The sequence below is a fragment of the Labeo rohita genome, chromosome 19 (assembly GCF_022985175.1).
Source record: "Labeo rohita strain BAU-BD-2019 chromosome 19, IGBB_LRoh.1.0, whole genome shotgun sequence".
NCBI classification, from domain to species: Eukaryota; Metazoa; Chordata; class Actinopteri; order Cypriniformes; family Cyprinidae; genus Labeo; species Labeo rohita.
Genome location: NC_066887.1, coordinates 20,118,601 through 20,145,632, shown reverse-complemented (window position 1 = coordinate 20,145,632; position 27,032 = coordinate 20,118,601). Strand labels below are relative to the sequence as shown.

The following is a 27,032-nucleotide window of genomic DNA, read 5'->3' as shown; positions in this document are numbered from 1 at the left end:
CTGGGTAAAAAAATCGATTTCTCGATTTCAATTGATTCTTATTTTTATAAAATGATATTGATTCATAAAGCCTAAGAATCGATTAGTCTAGCCTGTTTTTAGTTAATGACGTTCTAGCGCCTCCTATCCAATAAATCATAATCGGTTTTGCGCTTTGTTACTTTTGATTTGAAACAAAGTCTCGGATTTCAAATTCTGTCTATTTTATTGCAATATTCAAACAATAAATGCCGTTTTGGCACTGTTTGGAGTGACTGATCGTCGTAGCGCCTCAGTTCGAGAGAAGTGGCAGCGGGAATCTGATAATCTCTGATTTAATGCCAGTTATAAGCACGAAATAAACATAAACTCTGTAGGTGTATTAAAAGAAAGAGTACAACTTACCGAAATCAAACCCTGTCTCATGTAATCACTCAATCGATATAGACGAATAGATAGAATATAGACGTCAATGTAACAGATTGTAAACAATACTTCACGTAACGTCACGTTTACCTCAGGAAAAACATAACTGAAGGCTCTCATGTATATTTTGCAGCATTAGTTGAGAATTTTTTTTTGCCATGCACTATACCTGATATATAGTAGTCAACATTTGAAGTGGATCAAAACCTTTCATCAAAGTTGTCCAAAACAACCAAAATAATACCCATTCTTGTTTTAGGACAACTTTGATGAACTTTTTTATCCACTTCAAATGTTGACTGTATATCCAAAATTATCTATATTAAATTGAATCGAAATCAGAATCAAATCACAAACTTGTGAATAGAATTTGAATCATGAAATTTTTGTGTCAATACCCAGCACTAGATATTCCACAGTTATATCTATACTTAATGTTATAGTACCTTGGTATAAAATTTCAGAAAATAGTTAAAGCTGCTGTATGGATGTAACTCTAAATAGCAAATTTGACATCTTTTTCTTTTATGACCACCGTAATCAGTATCTGAGGTTTTTTTTTTTTTTTTCTCTCTCTTTTGGAATGTAATAGAAACACTATCATAGCTTTTTTTTACTTTGCTGTTCGAGCAAATACACACACACACACACACACATGTTTGTTTTTGTGAATTGTGGGGACTTTCCATAGACTTCTGTAGTTTTTATACTGACTAAACGATATTGTCTATCCCCTAACCCAAACCTAACCCTAAACCTACCCCTTACAGAAAACATGTTTGCATCGTTACATTTTCAGATAAACATCATTGAATATTTTTAATAATTTTTTAACATTGTGGGGACAAGTACACACACACACACACACACACATATATATATATATATATATTTCTTGTAGTTTCTGTTCATCATTATTAAAGTTTGCCCAACTACGATGACTTTTGCTTCTTTTTTTAAATAATATCTTCTTTTGTGCTCCACAGACGAAAGTAAGTCACAGAGGTTATGAACAACATAAGGGTGAGTAAAAAATAATAAAATGTTTATTTATGGTTAAACTACAGCTTTAAGAAATCAGCAAGACCAGCTCGAAAGCAGTTCTTAAGTAATTGTGAGAAATGTGTTTTAGGAAAGAAATTTACGTTTATGCATTTGGCAGCCGCTTTTACCCAGAGCAATTTACATTGCATTAAAAATACACGTTTTTATCAGTTCGTGCTTTCCCTTGAAATCAAACCCATGACTTTTGTGTTGTTAGTGCTGTGATGTACTATTTTAGGCATAGGAAGAATTACCAACTGTAGTTTCATAAATACATATATGTGACAGCATCTTATGTTTACTATTTGTTCAGAATCTTACTCACTCTCTTCCTTATCCTGTTATCTCCGGCTGCATATATATACGCTATATATATGATTGAGTCAGATTTTGAATAATCAAGATTGCGTGAAATTGTGTGACAAGCTTTGTACTTTCATGTCAGTGCGCCACGCTGTGTTCCTGAGGAACGAGTAGGAGACTGTCACAGATTCCAGCAGATAAGAAGCGCTGTCAGCATCTATCGCCCGAGCGGCCGTATAGATTGCTCAGTAACATTAGAGAAATGCTGTACCTGCTAGCTAATCAAAAAGAAGATGGTGATTAAACCCTTCATGTGCAGGGATTGGTGATAACCTAAGAGGTATTCCATAGCGCTCAATCGGTTACAGAGCTGAACCTCTCGGAATATTCTCATACTTTCTTTTGAAGTCTTGCTCATCTTCTCCCAAGATGGAATGAACATTCACTGCACAGCCACTTTTCATCACTTAAAGTGCTGCAAAATCCATTAGTATCCTCCGTTATTGCCTGTGTGTGTGTAATGAAGGTAACATCTACTGGATGCGTATGAACTTCTGTGAGTGGGTGAGCGAAAGAGGCCGAGAAAGAAAGAAGAGAGAGAAATAGAGCACTTCAAGGCACAATAAGTTGGTTGAAGTCACGTAGGAAGTCTTTGAGAGAGAAACGACTGGAGTGAGGCCACATAGACCTGTTAGTAATACGGAAGGCGCTTAATTGAAGACCATAAGCGGTGGACAGAAAGGCCACCTAAGGTAATAATTCAACCTCATGTTGCTCCAAACATCCTTTCTTCTGTGGAACACAAAAGGAGAAACTTAAAAAACTATTTTCCGTGCAATATGTGACTTTAATAAACCATAACTTTGTGTGGAAAACAGAGAATCTCTCCTTGGTGATTCGTTCATGAATCAGACCGATCCGGTCGTTTCTAATGTTTTAAACTGACTCATTGATCCGGTACAAACTTGGAATATGTCGCATGAGTCGTATTGACCACTTTTAGGATTCTTTTTTTTTTGTTTTTTTCATTGTAAATGAATGGGAAAGATCAGCCAGCACAGTCAGAGTTTCTTTTTTCTGTTCTGTGGAATAAAGTCATACAGGTTTGGAACAACAGGAGATTGCGTAAACGAGGACAGATTTTTCATTTTTGGATCAACTTTTCCTTTAATGATAAAGCTAATGCCAAAGCCAGTATGAAAATATCATTTGTCAGGTCAAGCAATAAGCAGAGGCTCTTCCCAGCACAATCTTAAAATTCATTATTTTGTTAGTAAGAATACTAATAACGTTTGACCAAATTAGAGCATGCCAACTATTAGTCAAACAGAGACGGCCATGCATTATGGCTTAATACTAAAATACCAAGTAACAAAGCAAAATTATATAAATTATTTTAAAATCAAACGCACACACGTCTGTGTTTGTGTATGTAAATATGAATAATTGTGTAAAAATGGATTCATGTTTGACAGACAGTTCACAGTTATTCAAATGAAATTAATGAGCTCTATATGTGCAGAAATATCCACTTTCAGTAAAAATGTCATAATCATTTATAAAAAAAATAAAAATCACACATTGTTCTTTCTGTTAGAGCCTTCTGTCTCAGGCTTCATTTTATTTGTGGCACTGTTCTCACCTCTGAACTGTCTACATTTTTAGCTAACGGTCTAATTAGTGACAAAGTGAATACTGATATATAGAAACCCTCTCTTGTTTTGTCTTCTTTGTTCTTATTAAACTTCTTCTGTGTCTAGTTTTGTGTTAGCGCCAGCTCTTCTCCTCTACCTCCATGACTCGTCTCTGCTAGGCTCATTTTAATCACAACAGCTTTTGCAATATTTTAAAAACAACAAAAAAAAAAACACGTTCTGGAGACTCGATTTTCAACGCAAATGCCAGTTCTTATTCATTTGATGCTGTGAAAGTGTTTTGCTTCCATATTCTGTTTTTGTTTTTTGGAGGAGAGAGGGAAAAATAATATAATTATTCATGCGGAAATGTATCTGAAAAATGTTTTACTCAAGTATAAAATTGTTTTTATTCTGGCCCTCCATGTATCACTTATTTTGCTCCTTGGAGTGCAAAAGTAATGTAGAAGAATCACCTTGAGCCGTTCTTCCAGTTCAAATTTCCCTTTTATTCAGAAGTTACACTCTGCAAATTCCATTTACGCTGCATGGTTGAACCGAACGGTAAAATTGAAAACTGCCCATTTATGAATCACATTTGTGCCACATATGCAACTCTGTTGCTCACAGGAGATGTACTTAGGGATTGTGATGGCACAAGATATTGCAAGAAAAAGATTTTTCTCATAATCAAAAAATCAGTTTTTGTTCTTCAGGTGTTTTCGTTCAGATCCATTAGTCTTTGTTTACTCTCCTGTGGCACTCTGCTGTAATTTAAAAAATAGAAAAGCAAAAATAATATATTATTTAGATTTTATTTAGATATATAGATAACTAACACTATATATGAAAAAGTAAGAATGGCTACACTCTTAAAAATAAAGGTGCTAAAGGTTCTTCACAGTGATGCCATAGAAGAACCATTTTTGGTTCCATAAAGAACCATTCAGACAGTTCTTTCGCCACAATGAACCTTTTGTAAAACAGAAAGGTTCTTTAGATGATAAAGGTTCTTTATGAAACCATTTAAATCTATGGCAACGTGAAGCACCTTTATTTTTAAGAGTGTACTTGAGTGAGCAACTTTTCTTTCCCTTTAACAAAAGTGTATTTTAATACAATGCTACATTATACTATAACATACTAAAATAATTAGGGAAGACCATTAAAATGCACATAAAAATGTGTATATTCAAGCCTCTATATCACATATAGTGCTTCGGGGGAAAAAAGTCAGACCACTAATCCAAACACTAAAAATAAGTTATTCCTTAACTTTTCTCAGATTAGTGATTTAAATGTAATATGCGAGTCGGTACATTGCCTACAGATGTTCCTACTGTTAAACACATGTCGTCACTGAATACGGATGAATACGGATATTGTAGCTGTGCGTTTTATTGTAGCGCTGGTACTGCGGGAGGCTTCAATAGCTCAATGAAGGGCTGTCTCCTACGCATGAGGTGTTCTAAATATGACACATGATGAGTCTGGCTGTTAGCATGGACAGAGGAAAGGATATACTGAAACAGTATCAAGCTCAGATAGGGGACAGCGTTGGCGCCAACTTCCGCACTGTGTAATATGTCTAGCAGAATGTAACCACCAGGACTAAAAATATTTCAGTGACATACACCTCATGGCATGATATCTCTGTGTGAAATAAACAACGTTGACTTCACTTCTCAGGTTTCATCTCTAAAAAAGTTTCATCAGGTGGCTAAGGTGGCGTGATAGCATATGAAATCCCTAAAATACACTTTTTTTAATGACTGAATAGGGTATGCCACTTAAATGAGTTCATGGAAACACGCAATATAATTTATGATTTGTCAAATGCATATGTTCTGCATGCTTTTACATTTATTATATATTTTGAATCAGTGGGTGGAATGTGTCTAAGTGAATTTTTCTCTTTATGGCTTGCCATTACTACCTGTGTCGGAAAAAAAGAAAAACATTTTATAAATATATTTTTGGAAAACAGTTCTTATGCTCTTTCCATGCAATGACATTTTCAAATCATGTTAATCCCCGGGAAGCCAATATTGTAAGTGTTGGCAATCAAAGCCAGTTTATTTTTGTTGACAGCTTATTTATGTTATTTCTGTAAGAAGAGAAAACACATGAAAAGAAAAAACATAAATATACATAATACTTTTCTTAACAGCCTTTTTTGTTCATTTAAATGTGAAAAATATACAGGCTATGTGGTAATATTTTTGTATCTGAAAAATATTTTCTTTATTTTCTTTATTTTCTTAAAATGATAAATTATCCAGGATTTTCTAAAATAAATAATCACTCTCTACAGCTGAAAGAAAGCTTTCCCAAATGTTCATGTATTTCTTAGCAACTGAAAGTCTATACTGAATCTATATTTAGTAATCTGCAAATGTTTGATTCATATTTTAAACAGCTGGCGCAATATTAGTGATAAATTGGTGTAACTGAATATCGTTTGTTTTATTTTTATAGAATGAAAATATAATCCATTATAATAGTAATGCTCTATGCAGTCTTTTGGAGACACTACTGCCAAGTTTATTTTGTATTTTCTTTAGTGTGTGTGTGAGTGTGTGTGTGACAAGTGGTTGGTTCATCTTGAAGTTGTTATTGTGGACAGGACTAGTAATTATGGACCTTTGGACTTACGGTTTATGGTTTGTCATGGATGAGAACAAAACATTTAAAACTTCTGGGCTGGATGCTGCAAGTACAAGTGAAGCACCTGGACCCCAAAACCATGTTAACATTTTAAATATGATGCACTTTTGTATTATTATAAAGCTCTGCATACACACACATACCATACATTCTCTTGAAATAAAACCATTATATTACTCTTTTTTTTGACACAGTAATGTATGACACATTCAGGCAGGTTGAAATTTATATGACTGTATAATGAAAGTTTATGTTTTAGGTGCTGTGACTGGTCAAAGTTGTTCAACTTTTTTTCATAATCAGTTTTTGCATTTGTAATATCATGTTAAATCATCCAGTGGTGTACAAATATTTCATGCAGTCTCTTAATATGAGCTCATAAATGCTGCATACATAATTCTACACAAATAATCAAAATGCTTTTTACAGTAATTTTAGATAAAGTATAGTATGTCAAACCACAGGACATGTCAACTTCCCAAAAGTGTTTCATGTCAGCTACCCTCATAGTTGTCAGAAACATCTACTGCTGTGTTCTGCTAATTATTCTGCACAAAAATTACCACCTGTCAGTAAATGTTCACAGAATGACAGAGTGTTTCATTTCACTTATTTAGTTTCAGTTCTACATTGCTGAGCACTGAGGAAGTTTTGAATAAACAAATATGTTCTTAAAATCAAACAGTGAAATTTATAGATGGATTTATTAATATGCTCTTATCCTACAAGATCTGTAAAAAAAAATTGCATATGTGCCCAAATGTTTGCTCAGGTTTTTGTCTCATACCCCTATTTTCTGACTTTTTCAATACCTTGAGAAAGATCGACCGCACTAAGATTGACAGAGGAAATCATAATAATAACCCCTTTGAGACAACTACATCATGTCAACCCAACTCACTCAAAAATGTAGTCGTGGCTCCTAATTTAAGACTTACAGTTGTGGAATACGGTTGTCACTCTCTTTCATAAACAAACTGTGCATACAATTTATTGTATTTTTCAAATTATTTTAATGTAGTAACTATTAATCCTTTTATGATTAGCTTTTAGTTGTGTATGTATGTATAGATAGATAAATAGATTTTGGACCTATTTTTTTAAGTTGTTAAGTTTACTGATTATTAATTTTATTAGATTATCACAGAAGACATTTGCACTGCACGAGACAAACTTCAGCCAAGACTACTAAAAATAATATTTTAAAGTATGCCTTAAAAGTGATTAAATTAAGCTTTACACTGCATTTAGCATTGTTTTGTTGTTGTTGTTGCTGTTATTGTTTTTTTTTTCTCCTCTGCTCTCCGCCTATCAGAACCGAGGTGCGAAGTATCGGTTGAGAAGCGATTGTAGTTTTTAGATGAGTTATCCGAGCCTGTTTCTTCAGCGGTCCAATGCGAAGTTGCAGTGTGGTGCTGGATCTGTTTTAGTGGTCACTGTCCCTTTAAGAGAGCGCGCTCTAGGGTGGCGCTTTCCTCCGCAAGGGCTTCTTGATATTAATAGTGTTGGTGTCTTGAAACTGACGTAATGCTTGGAGTCTGAGGTCCTGACAAGCGATAACATTTCTGATAAAGAACTGAGATCACTGCAAAAACCAACCTCCTTTTTTCCATCCCAGACTCAGGCGTTTTTACTATTAAACACAGTCTCCCAAGATTTCACGTGTACAGGAGCAATTCGCAATCTTACATCCCCATAAAAAAGAAATCATTCCCCGAGATCAACAAACAAACAACACAAAGACGCTTCATGGCTCACGCCAAAGCTCCACCATCTTTCAGACTGCAAAGACTATTGCAATTTAATCAACAGGTAAGGAGAAAGCGAATCAATGAGCATTGCGATCACGGCAGAAGAACGATGTGAATTTTAGCTGTAGTTCCTGATGGCTTTTAGGGGGAGAATGTTATGTAATGTTGAGAAGGGCGAAGGGATTTGGTGATGAATCAGTTGAGTGCTACTTTGCAATGAAAATAAGAGCACGGCTCTTCGGATTTCGGCGTGCCATTTGGGTTTTCAGGCTAAATTGCAAATTGAAATTGGCGACTTGTTAGCTCCCAGTAGTTGAGAGAGAAAACACACGAAGAGGTCTTTGGATTACTTTTTCCTTCCCATTTCTTCTCAGCTATTTCATTCTGTGTTGCAACGCGTTTTGCGCAAGATAATATCCAGAATGTAGTAATATGGTTTTCTCTCTCTCTTGTACATTTAAGCCGCGAAGCGCCTCGTACTCGCATTGTTTATGTGTTAACCGGTGGCACTGCGCGCTAAAGTGGCTAAACGGCGCAGAACTAAAGTTGTAGAAAGTTTCATTAGTGTGTAGGCTACTGTTTTTGCGTAAATGATGCTTCGAGCTGAATGGCGCTTTCCACACAAACTTCGAAAACTTTCCGTAACTGATGTACGATAAGAAAACGCGTAGGCATGGCAACGCGCTGAACGTTACACTTCATTTTCCACATACAAAGAGGCGCAGGTTGTTTACATGACAGTCTACGGATCTTTACGGGGCTTTTGTCGCTATTTTGCGGTTTTATTCGAAGGCAGGTAGCGAAAAGATGATGTATTTCTGTTTCGTTGCGTTCTTCGAGGCGATGGAGACGTGCAGCAAGTTTCTGAGGAAAACTTTATGAATAGCGGTAACGAGCTCCCGACTGTACGAATACTATTTTCTCATTTGGATGTGTGTGTTTTTGTGAATATGTAACTAATGCGACAACTTTTTTTATTTGCTTTAGCAACTGCGTGGACAACTTTCGCACTTAGGTGTGTTTGGGGGGGCTGCAGTTGCACAAAGTTTCTCGTGGCGTGACCAAAGTGGCGTGATGGAGCTTATCACTCTCCAAAAACTTTTCGACAGAAGTTCAAGGAATTTAAATCACTCTCTTTTAATCTTCTGAAGAAGGCATGTGCATAGAAATTGTACTTTTTTGTTTTCTTGGCATGTACAGTAGTCGTTTCCCCCTTATCTTTTCTTGTTGATGTTATTCATCGATAGAAACTTTCATACAGACGACAGGAACACACTTCCAGTGTTCTAGTTATTTGCAGCAAGTTGTGTGTATACGTATGCGTCTGTGTTTATATCCTATACATTGTTTGGATTTTGAGTTGTTGCAAGGTTCCTCAGTTCTGCAAACGTGGTAATGTTTCCAGTTAATTTGGTTTTACAATCACTTTCACATTAGAATATCATTAGTAGGTTTAAGTAGGTGGAAACAAGTATTTATCTTCAAACTGATAAAATCACCCACACTTCACTTGAATGTGCTGTACTGAAGCGTAACCTGTATCTGATTGTTATGATACAAAATCCCATGTTGGTTCCAGTAGATGAGTTGCGCTGTTTCCTGTAAACTGTGAAAGTTGCCACACTCGGGCAGTCTGGAAATGATATGCTCTCTTTTTCTTTCTGAAATGGTTTGTCGCTAGAAGTTTCTTAATGACAAAGCCCGTGCAGGCGAGTGCGGCTCATCATTTAGAGAAACTTAAAGAAACTCACAACTGTAAACATAGTTTCAGATACAGTCAACAGGGAACCTCAGTTCTGTCATCATCAGGCGTGTGCAGTTGCAATCGCTTTATCTTAACTCTTTTTACAGTTACATGCCATTTGTGTTCTTTTCAAGATTTCAAAAACGTTTCCCCACTTTGTTTTCCGTGCATGAAATGCTTCATTGTCATTTTGCATGTATAACAACCTTGAGATCAGACGAAAATTCTCCCATCTGCTTGAAATATTATTTAATTCCTCATGCGTCGTAAACACTTAAATATGTGAATTTGTTCTTGCTATCCGTTCAGCGGTTTACTAGATTCAGTTCTCAGTCTACACAGAAGAATAAGATCCACATGAGTTGTCTGATAAGGCGCGTTTGAAGTGATTGAAAAGCTTGAGGTGTATTTGAAATGTAAATGACTCCACATCTGTGAGCTCTTTGGAGAGAGGCAATAGATCAGTGCTGTATAGTCAGGAACTTTACGGCTGACAAATGAATTTGGGCCTTGGTGGAGGGAGAAAGCAGCAGTGGGGGTCTTCCATTTGTTCTTCGTGGCTTCTGAGTTTGCACAACTTCTTTTTGGGCTAACTTCTTGCCGCACTGTGATTTGCCACTTGTGTCCCTGCGGCAGATTCATGTGGCGTTGGTGCCGTTGAATAAGAAGCCTGTAGAGAAAATAAATTGTAGGAGATTTTTTTTTCTTTTTTAGAATGACAGAGATAGAGAATGGATCACGCTACCATATTAAATCCAGGTGTTTGCTTGCAAAGAACATATTGTGTATGTATATAGTTGAGGACTTTAAAAAATTATCTTTTTTTTTTTTACTTTTCTTGGTTGTTAGAAAATATATTTGGACTAGTGTATATTTTTATTCATTTGTTGCTCAAGACTTAACTCAAACTTTTAAAAACTTAAACTTGAAGATGTTCATATAGCAAAGGAGCACTTAATATAATACCAAAACAGTTTTGTTTTTTTTTGATAGATTGAATACCTTTTTTAAAAGTGATTGAATCTTCCTAAAATGACATCATTTTTTTTCTTTAAGTTATGTTTTGTGCAACGCCACAGTGTTTTTTCCACTCGCTATATACCGGCACCATGCGAGTCTGCAAACTACCATAGCTGCTAGTGTTTGGAAATGACGCATCAGTGACTTTATAGAAATTCCTTTTTGTTTTGTTTTTTGTGGTTTGAAATCTCCAAACATGGGAGACAGGAAAGTTGAAATTTTTTTTGTATCCGCCTGATGAAATGTCAAGGTTTACACAGAGACAGCTCCTAATAATTGGTAGCCTTAAAAGCTTTTATAAGATATATTTGATTTAGCCTGCGTATGAATAGCTAGTCTTTTTTCCTCCGGATTTTCAAGAATAAAAGAGCCGCGGTTCACAGAGGTCGTCCCTTGTCTCGTCATATGCTTTTCATCCTGTTTTTAGCAGTGTTTTGAAGTCACTAAATGGCTCTGGATGTGTGCTATAGACTTGTTATGGTGAGTTATAGCAGATATATTGTAAAGACTTGCCATCGTCATGGATTTTCTCACTATACTTTCATGCAATATGAATGGATTTGAAGAGAAATAACTAGAAATGTGCAGTTTTGTGTGAGTGTAGTCACTTGGGGTGGTATATGAGAGGAAGTTTTTGTCATCTGAATTAAATCCTTTAAATATAAGTGTTTCTTTTGTTCTCTTCCCTTTTTTTTCTCACACCCTGTGTGGGAAAGAAACACAAGGACCTTTGACCTAAGGTGTCTTAGCAACCTCTTTGCTTTAAAAGTATAGGTTTAGCCTCTACATATATTTATTAATGCATGTCAGAAATTTAACTCAAGTGTGTTTAACAACTCCTCCAGATAAGAGACGGTTTGGGTCTCTGACTCTGTCAGAGCTGTTTGACATCACTTGTTAGGCTAATTATGTGGCGTGTAATATTTTAGTGGTTAGCGTACATCTGGTAAAGTTTGCTGACTGAAAACTCTCGTATTCCCAGTAGAGTGGTAGGTTGCACTGCAAACGAAGAAAAAGAAATCGAAGTTCCCCTAAATCTTCAATCTTACTCATTGACAAAAACTTGCTTTTTTCTGAGGAATTAAAAATAACTGACATTTGTTTTGAATATGCAAGTTACAGTGATGTGTGATGATAAACCTTTTATTGGTCGGATGTGTTGACATTTTGGCTGCATGTGGTTTTTCAAAGCTAGCGGTTCCCGTTAGGTTAGCTTCTCACATGAGCCTTCTATACTAAAATTGGAACATTAATAAACATTTGTTTGTTTCAGAACATTCGCCTTGTTAGCCTAGCTTTGTCTCGCAAGCCTCCGTGCTCAGCTTCATATCAGAAACTTTCTAAAAGTTTTCAGTCTAGATCTTCCAGCAGTGCCTACTTCCTCTCCTCCCCATTCCGACGTGCCGAGTTTAGTGCGTCCGCCGATCCTCCTGTCCGCCGGCCCCTCTGGAACGTTGATGAGTCAGTTTAGCCTTCTTTTTCATTCTTTCTTTTCCTTTCTATCGCAGTGTGTGTTCTTTTACCTCGCAAACAGGTTTTCGCTTTGCTTTTTTCGTCTTTTTTTCCTCTCCATCTCTCGGTGGCTGCACATTCTCCATCTGTGTGGTCTGGAGGCTGGTGCGGTTGACTATTGCTAACCTGACACAGGTTGGACAGAATGAGTCGAAGAAAAGGTTTGTGGGGGGGAGGGGTTAGGGTGGTGGAGGGGGGGGAGTTTTCCTTGAGAATGTTTGTTTTCCTGTTTCCAATTTGGTCGGCCAGAGGGCCCGTACTGTCAGAGCTCCCATTCATGAAACCTGCTGTCAGACTGCCTGAGTACATGACACAGGATTTCTCTCTGCTCTCTTTGCGTGTATTGCGGTGTCCTTGTTGAGCTTCCTCCAAGATTCCAAGTCTTTTGGTAGATCATGCTTTATTTTTGTAAAGTTAGTTTTTGCAATTTTATTCTGTGAGTGTTAATGTGTGGCTTTTATATTTTGACTTTCCCTCTTAAAAAGGGCTGTTTACACCGAGCACTTCCTTGTTGCTAAACATGTGCGTTTTCGTTTCATTACAGTGATCGAGAAGAACGGCATGGTGTGGTCACCCCTCGCACCCAGGATCATCTGCACCTGTGAGGTCTTCTGAGAAGAGGAAGTACGGGACGGCGCATTTCACAAGCAACGCACGTAGAGCGTAGAGAGTAAACTTTGTGAACACTGTGGGGAAAAAAATGGAATGATTCCCAGGCCAGAATGGATGTGGAATAAAGGATACCTCGGAGCGCTCCTCAGGGAAGGGTCTTTGGATACTCTGCCAGCTTTGATATCTGCCTCCCTGTTGGATTTGAGTGTGATAATGCTATAACCCAATGCTTAACAGAGGTACGTATATGTGCGTTTGTGATGTTCAAAAACGCAGGGATTTCTGACAGCGTGTGGCATTGTGGTTTTCGATGCAGTGCATCGAAACAAATACGCAGGATAGGACGTGCTTCTTGTCTTCGGGTTTTTGGTGTTGTTGTTTTAGGGTGTTGTAGCTTTAAAACTTTATTTATGGTAACTTTCAACCCAGTCTTCCTGTAGTTCAGGGCAGTAATCTAGACCGCTAGATAGCTCAAGCTGTTAAAGTGCTTTGATCTTCAGTAAGGCCATCATCCCCTGCTTTGGCGTTTATTACGTGGAACAGCAGAATTTACTGACTTTCTTTCCCTGACTTTTTTTGAGTATCTGTGGGTTTTCTCCAGGGTAATAAGATAGGCCACACAAGCAGTATTTTTTTAGTCTGTGGGGGCTTTCTTTGAGCTCTACATTTGTGGACCAGGTGATACTGTGGTCTGGTATTCTTCTCTGCCACTGTGTTTGTGAAACGCTGGACTCGACAGACTTCCTCTCGGGAGATATTTCTGCATCGCTCATAAAAATATGCATAGTAGCACACAGATAAAGTCTGTTTTGTAGTTTTGTCTTATAAACGGTGGTTGATTATGTCACCCAGAAGCTCTGGTGAAACACCATTTTTTTTTTTAGATGTTTAACATATTTTTGCATTAGCTGTTACGATGTTCAGTTATTAAGATACGTCATAAATTGTAAGTCTTGCTGTTAATGCTCGGCTGACATTTTAATTTTAAAAGTCGGTTGCCTACTCAGTACCGTACATGATTTTAAGTCTCCATCTAATGAACGTAGAAATGCAATAATCTCAACTTCTGAGAGTGGCCGCATTCTTTGCGGTCTGGGTTGCGAGCAGTAGTCCTTCTTAAGTGAGGTAATCTGAGAGTGTGTCATAGTGGACTGTGCCGAAATGTATAATAAACGACCTGTAACGGCCAGTGATTAGGGGATCGTCTTTGCGAACGTTGCCACAGTGGAGGTTTCTCTCGTGTGCCATGCCGTTTCAGCAGATTTGCGTAATGTTAAACATATGCCATCTTCTCCAGTCTGGATTTCAGGGGAAAACCTGCTCGTGTGCGAACGCACACCACATCGGGGTGGTTAAAATGTGCTTGTGCTTGATGATTTCAGTTGGTGTTGTATGCTTAGACGTGGGGGTTATACTGAATGGCAAGATTAACCCCATGGATCCTTCACCCAGAACTCCGACACAGGCTTCTAGGTCAAGGGTCACCTGTGAGATCCCTGAGTGCTAATACAGGGGTCCAGGGGCCCCTGATGGGGCTTACTGGGTTGTAATGCATTTGTCTTTTGCTGCTGCTGCTTCTTTTTTTGTAACAATTTGTTGCCCGTCTTTCTCAGAATTTTGATGTCTTCAGTGCAGATGTTTTTTATATTCAGCTTTAATTTTGCTATTCGAGTACATATTTGTAATATTATTTTGTTCCTTCAATTTTAACTTTTTATTTTCAAATGTACTGACATGCTGGGAAGATTGTATTAATATTTACTTAGTATTTTGTCTTAATTTTGTCATTAGTTTCCATGACACGGTTGCAGTTTTTAAGACCCCATATTTAGAAATGCTATTATTATTTTTTTTAAATTGCTTTAAAAATGTACGTATTTGCTTTAAAACCATGCGTGCGACTCAGACTAAACCCATAAATGCTAATTCATGGCTGTTATTTAGTCCAGCCGATGATTCTTCACTATGATTTACTGATATTGTGCATTGAGCAGCATGTGGTATGTTTGCACTTAAGTGTCCTATATTTTCAAAATGAAGACTTTTTGATCTCAGCTCACTTTTAATTGCATCTAACCTACAGTATAGGCTTTACTTATGCTCATATCCTTATAGGTTCAGCTATTATGCAGTGGAACATCTCTTTGACTCACATGCCCGTTTTTGGGTATAAACATGGATTTATGCCGTGAGTTAAAGCTTATGCTTATTACTTGTACCTTGCTTTGTATAATTTGGTTGAGTTATGGTGGGGAAATTTGAGTGGTCTGCATAGTTCTCCAGTAGGTGCCTGCGTGATGTATGGCGTGCCAGTGTGCCGAGGGAGGCAGACGGCCAAATGTTTTCATAATGTTCATTTAAAAGTCTGATCATTCGCCTCCACCGTTTCTCGGTTTTGCAGCGCGTATAGAAATGTTTGACGCAGCGAGACTTAAATCAGCCGTATGGTGCTCAACCACCAGTTTGTTACTGTTGAAGAACATAATGGCACTAAGAAAAAGGCAGGTAAAAGTGCATTTAGGAGCTTGTTGTAATAAGTCGTTGATTCTTTTTTTTGTTTTTTTTTCCAGACGTGGAATTAGCATGTGAGCATGAACTGGTTGCCACTGCAATGGAAATTCCACATCTCTATGCGTTTCAGGCCTGCTAGATAAACAGCAGAGCCTTTACGGACTGAGAGGTGTCGGTCGTGAGCGCGCCTAATGAGACTCGCTAGTTTGACTCCAATTTCTGTCTGTAAGAGTACGGTAAGCCGGGTTATTACAGACTTTTGAGATAGTTGCAAAACGGCGGTAATGAGAGAGGAGCGAGGAGCGAACCTGCTGGCGAACGGCGAGGAATGGGCCGTATCCTCCTGCCAATTAGCCCGATAGTCCTCCACTCGTATGGCACCTTCTTGCAGTAACCCAGAACCGGCACCGAACTAATCTAATTAGATCGAGAACACAAAAATGATCCCGGACCACTGGCAGAACGCACAATAAGGGAGCAATTTATTCTCGCATGGTGTTAAAAAAGGAGGGAACGGTTGAGTGCAGGCCTGTTGTTTTTAGCGGATTGTTTCCACGAGGCCTGCTCCATATGGTGTCGGAGAGAGGGGGAAAAAAAGCCCTGGAGAAGGGGGTAAAGAACAAGGGGGCAGAGAGCTTCAGCGAAGCTGCAAAAACAAAACTTCTCCAGTCAACCCTCTCTAAATTAAAGGGTAATGCCGAGCACACCGCACACTCAGGAGTTGTTTGTTTAAAAAGCCAAACTGCATTAATCAACGTCTTCATCTTCATCGCTAACAGCATGATTAATCTGCTGTTTTTCCTCCCCGCCATTCTTCTTTTTTTTCCTTTCTTTCTTTTTTTAAAGTAATTGCCAATCCAATGAGCAGCTTTGACAAAGTGCTCCTGACCACATTGTTCACACTTTGAGTGATGCCTGCACAGCGTCAGTGCACAGCAATATTATGCTTTTGGTTCGAAGCCCAGGTTCAGTTGCGTAGCGTAATGCAGATCGTGTTACTCGTTTTAGATACAATAATGCAGCTACTTTAACCTGCAATAACTCTCTGCAACATTTGCGATCTTCTCCCCTCAGACCCTCTCAGAAGCACCCGGTTGGCCAGCTTTAACGTAGTTGAATAGCGCCTGGAGGCCATTGACAGGAGCCTCATGTATCCTGGCCGTGTCTTTGGCAAACACAAACAGTAGCCTTCTAAAGATCTCTCCATTTGTTTAGAGGAAGTCCCAGAGGCTTGTTACGCTCCCCAACCCCCTTCTCTTGTGGCTATCAGATGTTTATCCTCTACAAGGAGGGCAATTTACAAATGTAAGTGTTGTCACAACACAGGAGGAGACAAAAGGCGTCACGTCAGGCAAGGATGCACCTCAGTGTAAGAGCGCTATTATTTTGCAGATTAGAAGGGTTCAGGTGAATGTGGGAGCTTCTCGTAGTTTCACGTTGTGGGGAGAACTGAGGCCGTCCAGAGTGCCACAGCTACTGTTTGCTGTGATTTGGCTCACTCCGTTCGGACTGAAGTTCAGGTCTCTCAGATGTCCAGATTGTGTACTTGATGATCTAAGATTTAGATTTAGAGGTTTAGATGTCGCATAATCAGAATTCAAAATATGCAGTTGAGATTTGCTAGTAGGGTTTTGATAAAACATTAAGAATATTTAATTTGTAAGTGCTTTATGGATGATTTCAGGCTTTAAACAAAACGCAGCATAAAGCATTAAACGATAAAAGTGATTCGCCTATGGACAAATGTCAGATGTGTTCTGATTGGCTGTTATAGTGCTGCATCACACTGTTTTTTGACTATGAATGAAAATTCTGTCATCATTTACTCCCTCGCATGTCATTGCAAAAGTTACGACTTCTGTGGAACACAAAAGATATTTTGATAAATGCCTGTTTTGTTGCCAACATTCTTCAAAATATCTTCCTTTGATTGCTGTCCTTTTCACACAGCTGTCTGTCATTGCCAATATCAGTTTCAGTCAAAATACGTTTAACACTAAAGGACTTAAATCGCAGACAAGTCTAGATATTGTGACCAGTCATAAGGGTCGTTTATTTATTTATTTATTTTAGATTTATACATAATTTGAAATAATAATATATAAGCTTTCCAATAATGTATGGTTTTTAGTATAGGAAAATATTTGGTGGAGATACAACAATTAAAAAATCTGGATTCTGAGGGTGCAAAAAAACTAAATACTAAGAAAATCACCTTTAAAGTAGGGCTGTCAAATGATTAATCCCAATTAATTGCATAAAAAATAAAGTTTGAGTTTGCCTAATATATGTGTGTGTAATTATTATGTATATGTAAATACAAGCACATTCATGTATATATTTAAGAATATGTACAAGTATATGTATTTATTATCATTTTTATAGAATTTATATTATACATAAACAATATTTTGTACCTAAATAACATATTTCTCTTAAATATATACATTAATTTGTGTATTTATATATACATAATAATTACACACAGTACACACACATATATTAGGCAAACTCAAACTTTTGTTTTGTATGCGATTAATCATGATTAATTGTTTGACAGCCCTACTTTGAAGTTGTCCGAATGAAGTTCTCAGCAATGCATATTACTAATCAAAAATTACGTTTTGATATATTTATGGTGGTATAAAATATCCTCATGGAACATGATTTTTGGCATAAAAGAAAAATCTATCATTTTGTACCATACAATGTATTTTTGGCTGTTGCTACAAATATACCTATGCTACTTACGACAGGTTTTGGGGTCCAGGGTTTTATTCCCTCGCATGTCTTTCCAAAAGTTTACGACTACTTTGAAACACAAAAGAAGATATTTTGATAAATCCCTCAGTTGTTTTTCTCCGTACGATGCCAGCCACTGGAAAACAAAACTGTTTTGTTGCCAACATTCTTGAAAAATGTCTTTGTGTTGAGAAAAAAACGTTAGGCAATAACATGAGGCTAAGTAAGTTATTTCATTTTTGGGTGTATTATACCTGTAATTTCACCTATGGCTTTCAGAGTCATTGGATTGCTTTTCTTTTTACACAACTTTCTGTTGTTGCCAATGTCAGTTTCAGTCAAAACACATTTGACACTATGGGAATTCGCAAACAGGTCTAGATATTTAACCTGTTAACTATCTCTCAGGGATCAGTGATGCGTCAGCGTTTCTTTTAGATAGTACCAGTTGGCATTTACATGAATGAGCAATGATTTCGCCTTTGATTTGTTGTCAAACTCCATTAACTAAAAGTAAGAGGAAAATCAAGACTTAAAATATGAAATGCTCATTCAGGCGTAAGGCATTTAATGCTGAGATGTCAAAAAAAAATTATGAAAAGTTAGGGAAGTTTTATAAGTAGTAGAGAAGTTTGGAAATTAAGTTAAGAAAAATTTCACTTGCGTGAAATAAAGGCTTTCATTATAAAAGCTTTGTTTTACATAGCAGATCACCTGTCATGTTGTGATCATATGACCAGCTGACTAGTCATTTGGTAACCATCCCATTATTGCATGCTTTTGCTGGTGGACAGACCTTAAAAAGCAATCTATGGTTAATGGGCGCAAAAAAGTAATCACAAAATTTTTCGCATATCTTTCAGGCTTAGCAAACCAGACGCTAACTGTCTGTGGTCAGACTTCGGCCTCAGATAGGCATCAGGCTGGAGGACAGGAAGACAGGAGTGGGCCCACTCTGTTAAACACAACACTAGTGAGTCCTACAAGCTCCCTCTCCCCGTCTCCCAGACTGAACTCTGCTGGCTGTACTTCGTCTTTGTCAGAAGAAGATATAGAATTAGTAGCTTACCAGGCATCCCTCCCCTCCCCATCACTACCCGCACCATCTCATAACTCTTCTGGCAGGCCTAAGGAGCTGGTTCCTCATCTGTGGAGGCCGCCACTCTCAACACCTATTATGGTCAATGGGCCTGGGTCCCTGTCAGGGCCTGCTGCCTTTTTGATTCACCACTTGCCTCGGATTCCTCCCCAGGTCGCAGTCTTTTTTCACCATGTCTTCGACTTCCAGATAGGAGATAAAATATCCATAAACAGCACTTGAAAGAGAATGTAAATGTTTATAGGCTTCCTGCAAGACTTATCTGATATTGTTCTTATTTATACGTCGGGGCCGGTTGACTTGGAGGCGGTCAGGACGGCCGAACTGGAGCCAAGCAGCTTTTAGTGCTCTTTCGCCTCGGCTTTGCCAATTGCGGCATTGGGGGGGGAAGATTTAAGCGGACAGTTGGACGGTGGAGGACCGAGCCAGTGACACCAGGCTGGAAAGAATGTGGTAACAATACAACTATGATTCGCTTCAGCACCTCCTGCGTCCTGCTACCTAAACTTCATTCCGATGTAGGGCATTATCTGGGCGACCGTTTCTTGTCCTGCAGTTGTATAATAAAGAAGCCGGTTGTCTAAAGTGGTTTTCAGCTACTTCTGTGTGACAGTTGGGTCTTTCTGTCATGTTTGGGCAGTTGGTAGCCTACGTCAGGCCCACTTTTGCTCATCTTCCTTCTCATTTACAAACTGTAAAACAATTTCAGAACTATTTCAGATGATCCTCTCCATACGTCCAAACCCTGACTACTCCATGACCAAATCTGACACCTTATGTTACCACTTTTCTGGCACTTGACGGCACTCAGGTTTCCCATGCAGTATAGCCATGCCATAAATCTGCGTGCTACGACCTGCATGCAATAGCTAACTGGGGCGATGACTCTATAGGAAGCTGTCGAGTGGAGAGCCAGGCGCTTGTGTAGGCGTCGGGATTGGATTTGTCAATTGTGCTGATATGTCGAGGGTGATCTGAGCCCCAAGCGTTCAACTCAAGGTAGAAAATTATTGTACACAAGCTAAAACGTAAAAGCTCCCTAGCAAAGAGTCATGCTTTTGCGTGCACTTACATGCACTTGCATGTACAGGCTTTACAGCCATTATATTGAGAGGAAACGTGTAATATTTGCTCTTATAAAGGAACACAATTGCAGTGAGACCAATTATGGCACTCTAGCGCAGTGGAAACCGCACATATGCGCATACAGACATTATTACCTGACCTTTTCTCTGACAAAGACATTGCTATAGAGGAAGAAAGCAACATTTCACCTTCTCAAACAAAGCCCACGGCTCATGTGTAAGACAGGGGTTGCAAGAGCCCAAAGGGTTGAAATGATATGAAAATTTCAGTATTATTGACTTCAGTTTTAGTACCACAGCAATATATGCAATGGAACACACTTATTTAAAAGCTAAATGCTGATGTAAATGTGAGCAAATTAAATGAACGCAGCAGCACATTGCTTTCAAGTATTGTCAACAAACATCAAAATTAACCAGTGCTTTGTTTCAGGTAGACATATCTAATAGTAGCTAAATGGGTTAAGTACAAAAAAAGTTAAAAGTACATATTTATCAATAAAATAGTCCTGCCAAACTGATTAATTGCGATCAATCGCATCTAAAATAAAAGTTTATGTTTACAATATATGTGTATATGTACACACACACACACACGCATACATACATACATACATGTGTATATTTAAGAAATACATCTAATATTTGTTTATATTTATATTTGTGTAATATAAGTCACATATTAGTGCTGTCAAACGATTAATCGCATCCAAAATATGTTTTTGTTCACATGTGTATACTGTGTATATTTATGTACATAAATACACACACATACAGTATATATTTTGAAAATATTTACATGTGTTTACATGTATATATTTATATTCATATAATTGATATATAATATAAATCATATATAATAGCACTCTCAAAACACACACACAAACACACACACACACACACACACACACATATATATATATATATATATATTTGGAGGTGGCTAATCAATTTGACAGCACTGAAAAAAAAAAAATTAAAATAAGTAAAAGCTAATAAAAATGACTTTAACTGAATTTTGTGTGCATGCCACAATTGTTATTCAGAATGACTAGAGCAGTTTTTGAGATGCTGTAAAATGATATTTTATATTTGTTTATTTCTTCCTCCCTGAGCACATTTTTAGTCCCATGACTTTGATATACATCTAGGAATGCATGTGGTTTTATTAAATAAAAATGTGTCCACCTTAAGTGAGCATGAAAGCTTTTTATTCACATTTTGTAAAGCATTCAAATTTTGCATTCTAGTTCAATGCAGTTTCACAAAATTTGCATAAACGTGGGCAGAAACTCTGTTTGCTGCTCAACTTTGACTTTAATTACTAGAGAGAGACTGATATTGTGTTTTTCCAATTTGTTTTTATTTCATGATTAGCTTGTTTTAGTATAGTTTTACTAGGTACAGACTGTTTTAGTCAATACCTCAGCACTTTTGATGTCCCTATCTCCCGATATTGTTACTATCTTTCAAATCGCAGGTGATGAAGCTCTCAAATCCTGCCGGAGCGTTCCTGTCTTGAGCAGGCTACGTTCAAGCGAGCCTAATGATATGTGGCCTACTTCTCATGGTAAAAAGGCAGTGTGACAGACAGTTTGTGTTATAGATAGCGGTGACTTCAGACCTCTGCATGTCTAAGGTATCATCTCCGTCCTCAGTTTACTTCAGCCGTCTTGTTTGGGGTGCCCTTTCTGCTAATAGTACGAATAGCTCAAGACCCAGCCGAGAGCAAACGGGGTGGCGTATTTTTCTGCCTTCAGGTCATCTTGCCCCTACTTTCGATTTCTTTTTAAGAGAAGTTACGGTACTTTTTCTATAAATATTAGTGCATTGCTGCACAGAAAATTGTTCTGCTTCACGAAGCGTAGAATGAGGCAGAGTTCCCATGATGAGAAAGACAGGCAGGTAAGTCTTTGCATAAGGATCACAGATGGTATCAGAGGGTGTGGTTGTTTCTATCAAACAGCTCTGATGACTAATCAGTCCCAAGGCTATATGGCATTTGAAAGGAGAATTATTGTACTAAGCAAATAGAGGAATCTTGTACAACCAGTGTGGTTAAACTGCTTCCCTTTATATAGAAAATACCGTACAGCACATACGACTTGATGCTTCAAACTGTACAGTCCTTTTTTTTTTTTAGTCTTGGCAGTGGAGGAAAAAGCTGAAATGTGTTTATTTAGGCAGTTCGAAGTGTCCCAGGTAGCATAGTTTGTGTACCAGGGTGGAGATACAAACAAGTAGCAACTAACGAAGAACATTGTCTGCGTGAAGGTTTATTTGAGAGCTACACGTGTTCAAAGGCCCTCCCTGTACCTTGACGCCAAGCATCAGCATGTTCAACAAGACACATTTCAAGGTTAAAAGCCCTTATTGGTATGTTAAGCGAGCCTTTCCACACATGATTATGCGCAAATATTTCATCGGAGATGCCAGGTGACACACCTGACTTTCTCAAGCAGCGCTTAACTGTGGCTAATCACATCTGATCACGTTTGGAATCTCTCCAGAGAGGCGGCAGAGAGACTCTAACACAACAGGCCTCACTGTCACCAGGATCTTCCTCTGGTTGTGGTTCTCTGGGCAATGTGTTGAAGATAATGCTTTTTTTTTTTTTCTTCTTCCTCTTCTCTTCTACAGTGCCTAGAAAAGATTTCCTCAGCAAGTGACATTTTGTAAACGATGTGGCAGACGCCAACCTTTGGCCTTTCACGTTCAGCCAAACCAGTGTCAGATTCTTAAAAGTATGTTCAAGGTTCACAAGTTTTGTGCGTTCATGGTTAAGCTTTATGTCGGTTACCACAGAACAAAAAATGAATTGTGTTGCACAAATGCAGTTTAAAAAAATATAGATATTTTTCTAAACTTTTGAAAGTTTACAGATTTCACGTGATCGTGATATAAGTTACTTTTGCACCATAAAGGCATTTCTGTCGTAGTAGTTTCATGCGTTAAGTTTGTGGTTGTTGTTTTGCATATTTTTAAATTGAGAGACAAATCAGAATTGTTTTCTGTCGACAGAGCTTAACTTGACTTGAACCCGGAACGTTCCTTTAACTTTGACTCAAACGAAGACCCCAAGCTTTGAAGTTTATTTTTAGAGCTTTTCTTTAAGATTTCCATCTGATGAAACACGTATACTCTCAGTCTTGTTTTTTATTGGCTCAAAGGGTTCCTCAGCCTTTTCAGTTTGTTTTGTGGAAAGTCAGGTAGTCAGTTTAAAATGGCTAGAGTCCTATAATGAGATTGTGAGTGTCGCTTTAGAGAAGCCTGAGGTGTGTCGCAACGTTTTGTGCTTTTAACTCAGAGGGGAAATGCGTCTCAGGCTGTGGTTTACTGTTGGTTTCACACTGTAGCTGCAACGGCTTGCTTTGAATAGTAAAAGATATCATTGCAGCACAGGAGAAAAATCAACTTTATTTCAAACTTTTCTACCTGTTCGACTTTCTTTTTGTCAAACTCGGTGTTCAATCATCTCGACTCGTCTGAAATCTCTGGATGTCTTATCTCGAGGTGCGTCTCTGAGTGACTCCACGTTGGTGGGCTGCAATCAGCCGTTTCCTCCTGGGTAGGACATCGGGGAGATGTCAGCTCGTAAAAACCTCATAACCATTTCAATCATCAAGGTGCAGAGAAAGAAATTAAAGCTATTGTTCTGCCTGCAGGGCTGTTTTAACTGTCTGCTAGTCCTTCATGGGAAAGTTAAAAAACATCACAGAGCAGGAGGTGCTTCTGCTACTCCATAAACGGAGGAGTGTGAAAAGAATGGCCCAGTGCAGGCAGAGCAGGGGGAGAACAGAGGAACCCGAGCAGAAGTGATTTCTCATCAGTGCCTCGGGTAGCACGTTGTGCAATGAACAATCACGTCTGACTTTTCCTGTTGCTTAATAAATTTATTTTTAGATGGGTACTACAGCTCTACTTGAAGTATCACACGTGGTGTGATTTGCTTTCTGAACTGCGGAATTTTGAATTTTTTTTTTCAGATTTAGACAGGCTGCTTGCATAGTTTGGCAATTAATGAGTTGCTCTGGACTTTTGAGGACTTTTTATGCTGACTGTTTATTTATTTATGATTGTTGAAATGACTTGTCACTTTTTAAGAAGATTTTTCAGCTCTACAAAGTGTTTTGCAAAAGGAATTTATTACTAAATATATTAAAGAATATATTATATTATCTTAAATGTAAAATTATTTGCATTTTCCAACACAATGCTATTTATTTGCATGATAGTAATGAGAATTTGAGGATAAATGTACTTCATTTTCTTGAAATTAATGTCACTATGCAAAAAAATTAGGAAGATACTTATCTCCTTAATTTTTAATCAAGTTTGGCAGTTAATTAGTTGTGCTGTTTTTATGATGACTTTTTATGATGATGATTGATTGTTTGTTTGTTTTTGTTTTTTATTTATTTATGAATGGACTTGCCACTTTTTATGAAGATTATTTAGCCATCCCAAAAGTGTTTCTCAAATTGCATTCCAAAATCAAAATATAAGAAGAGATTATATGTTGCATAAAGAATATGTTAAAGAAAAATATTATATTGATTATTATTTCTATTTTGCAACAGCATGATAATACCAATTTTTTGCATTATACTAATGAGAATTTGAGGAGGAATATACTTTCTTTTCATTTAAAAGGTCACAATGCAAAAATATTAGAACCACTGTATTTTTAATCTTCATAATCTTTAATCAAGTTTGGCAATGAATTAGTTGTGCTGTTTTTATGACTTTTTATTATTTATTTATTATTCAGCTATCCAAAAAGTGTTTCTTAAATTGCATTTTAAAATCAAAATACAAAAAAGAGGTTATATTTTGCATAAAGAATATATTACTAAATATGAAGTAATGAAGCAAAACCCTCTAAAAGCCACCTCGGTCAAAAATGAGATGCATAGTATACGTCCATTAAATACATTTATTTCAAAACTCGCTAAATCGCAGTCTCAGCCAAGTTAGAAGTACCGGTACTTAGGTAGAAACCTATACATAGGAGCCTGATAAAAATGCTTATATTAAAAGAAAAATGTCAGATGGACTTAGAGGCTTTTGCATCTGAACTCTTCATATATTAAAAAATATATTATATTAATTTTCTTAAATGTAAAATTATTTGTATTGCTTTGTAGCAGGATGATAATGCTATTTATTTGTATTATAGTAATGAGAGTTTGAGGATAAATGTATTTTATTTTCGTATATAAAAATAATGTCACAATGTGAAAATATTAGTAACATACTTTTTTCTAAGTTTCACTTTATTATTATTTTTTTTTTTCAAACAAGATATTTTTTAATTGCCTTAGTCTTTAATCAAGTTTGGCAATTAATTTTTTTTTTTCATGATGACTTTTTATTTATTTATTTACTTGCCACTTTTTATGAAGGTTATTCAGCTATCTAAAAAGTTTCTCAAATTGCATTCCAAAATGAAAATACAAAAAAAGTTTATATTTTGCAAAAGGAGTATATTACTAAATTTTATTAAAGAATGTATTTTATTAATTATTGTAAATGTAAAATTATTTGTATTATTTTTTTAGCAACATGATAATGCCATTTATGTGCATTATAGTAATCAAAGTTTGAGAATAAATGTACTTAATTTTCTTTAAAAATATTTTCACAAAGCAAAAATATTAGTAGCATATACTTTTTTCTTTTTTTACTCTTAAAAATATTTTTAATTTTAATTTATTTTTTACATTTGAATATGAATATTAAAATTAATTGTATTAATATTAATAATTAATTTTTAATATTTTTAATTTCCATAATCTTTTAAAAAGATTATAGTTTGCATAAAGAATATATTACTTAAATATATTAAGGATTTATTATATTGATAATCGTAAATGTAAAATTATTGTATTATTTTGTAGCAACATAATGGTATTTATTTGCATTAGTAATGGGATGTAATGAGAGTTTGAGGATCAATGCACTTTGTCAAAGTGCAAAAGATTATTCAGCTATCCAAAACATGTTTCTCAAATTGCATTCCATAATCAAAATACAAAAAAGAAATTCTATTTTGCATAAAGAATATAGTGTTCAATATATTAAAAAAACATGATATTGCTATTATTTGCATTATAGTAATGAGAATTAGAAGATAAATGGGATTTATTGCCTTAAATGTCACAATGCAAAAATATTAGTAACATTTTTCTCTTTTAAACTTTCATAAATATTTTTTTTTATTTTCAAAACATAAAGATATTTTAATCTCCATAATCTTTAATCAAAATGCAGAAACTTGCTCTTCATCTGAAACTGATTTCCTTTTCTGCTGATGTCTCTTGGGTAATGTTAAGCAATAGCAAAAAAAAAGTTATTCAGGCAATGTTTTAGCCTATCCTCATGTAATCTGGCTAATGTCTGGTATACAGTGCCCACTGTTCTCTCTCCAGTCAGTTCCCAATGCATAAATAATTCCTGCCCTACTTTTTTTTTTTTTTTTTTTTTTTTTCATTAAATGTCCTGTTTCACTCGGACATGTCACATTAAGGAAGTAAACATGTTGCGACCGGCAGTTTACATAAACTTTAAAAAAGCAGCCATTTCTCCGGTCCTTTAAGTTCCATGAGGTCTTTCTTCCCATCTGTCTCTCCTTCCTTTTTCTCACTCTCTTTTCACACACACGTACACGCACGCTCTCACACACGGTGGCGTTGGCGGAAGCCTGTTATCTGCAGTTCTCTCTAGAGCGCGTGATCCCTGCCCCTCTCTGGCAGCTCGGGGCCTGTGATCACAGGAAGCTTAAGGGAAGCAGTTGTTCTCTGTTGTCTCCGGTTCTAGCGTGCGCTGATTGAGTGCACAGAGGCCAGGTCATTCAGACAGGGGCCTCCGCTCCTCCCCCCTCCCCACTGCCTGACTGGAAGG

The 27,032-nt window shown here is 37.0% G+C and overlaps 1 protein-coding gene across 7 annotated transcripts in view; it reads left to right on the top strand.

Annotated features, from left to right (window-relative positions):
* The first annotated feature begins 7,571 nt into the window (after positions 1 to 7,571).
* Positions 7,572 to 27,032, top strand: part of trps1 (trichorhinophalangeal syndrome I) — a 137,141-nt gene continuing 117,680 nt past the window's right edge. The window contains exons 1-3 of one of the 7 annotated variants that reach the window (XM_051137239.1): positions 8,154 to 8,692; positions 8,792 to 12,029; positions 12,625 to 12,931. In XM_051137239.1, coding sequence (XP_050993196.1) covers positions 12,919 to 12,931 — 13 coding nt within the window. In that variant the 5' untranslated portion in view covers positions 8,154 to 8,692; positions 8,792 to 12,029; positions 12,625 to 12,918. The other 6 variants (XM_051137234.1, XM_051137241.1, XM_051137240.1 and 3 more) reach the window with 6 other exon arrangements.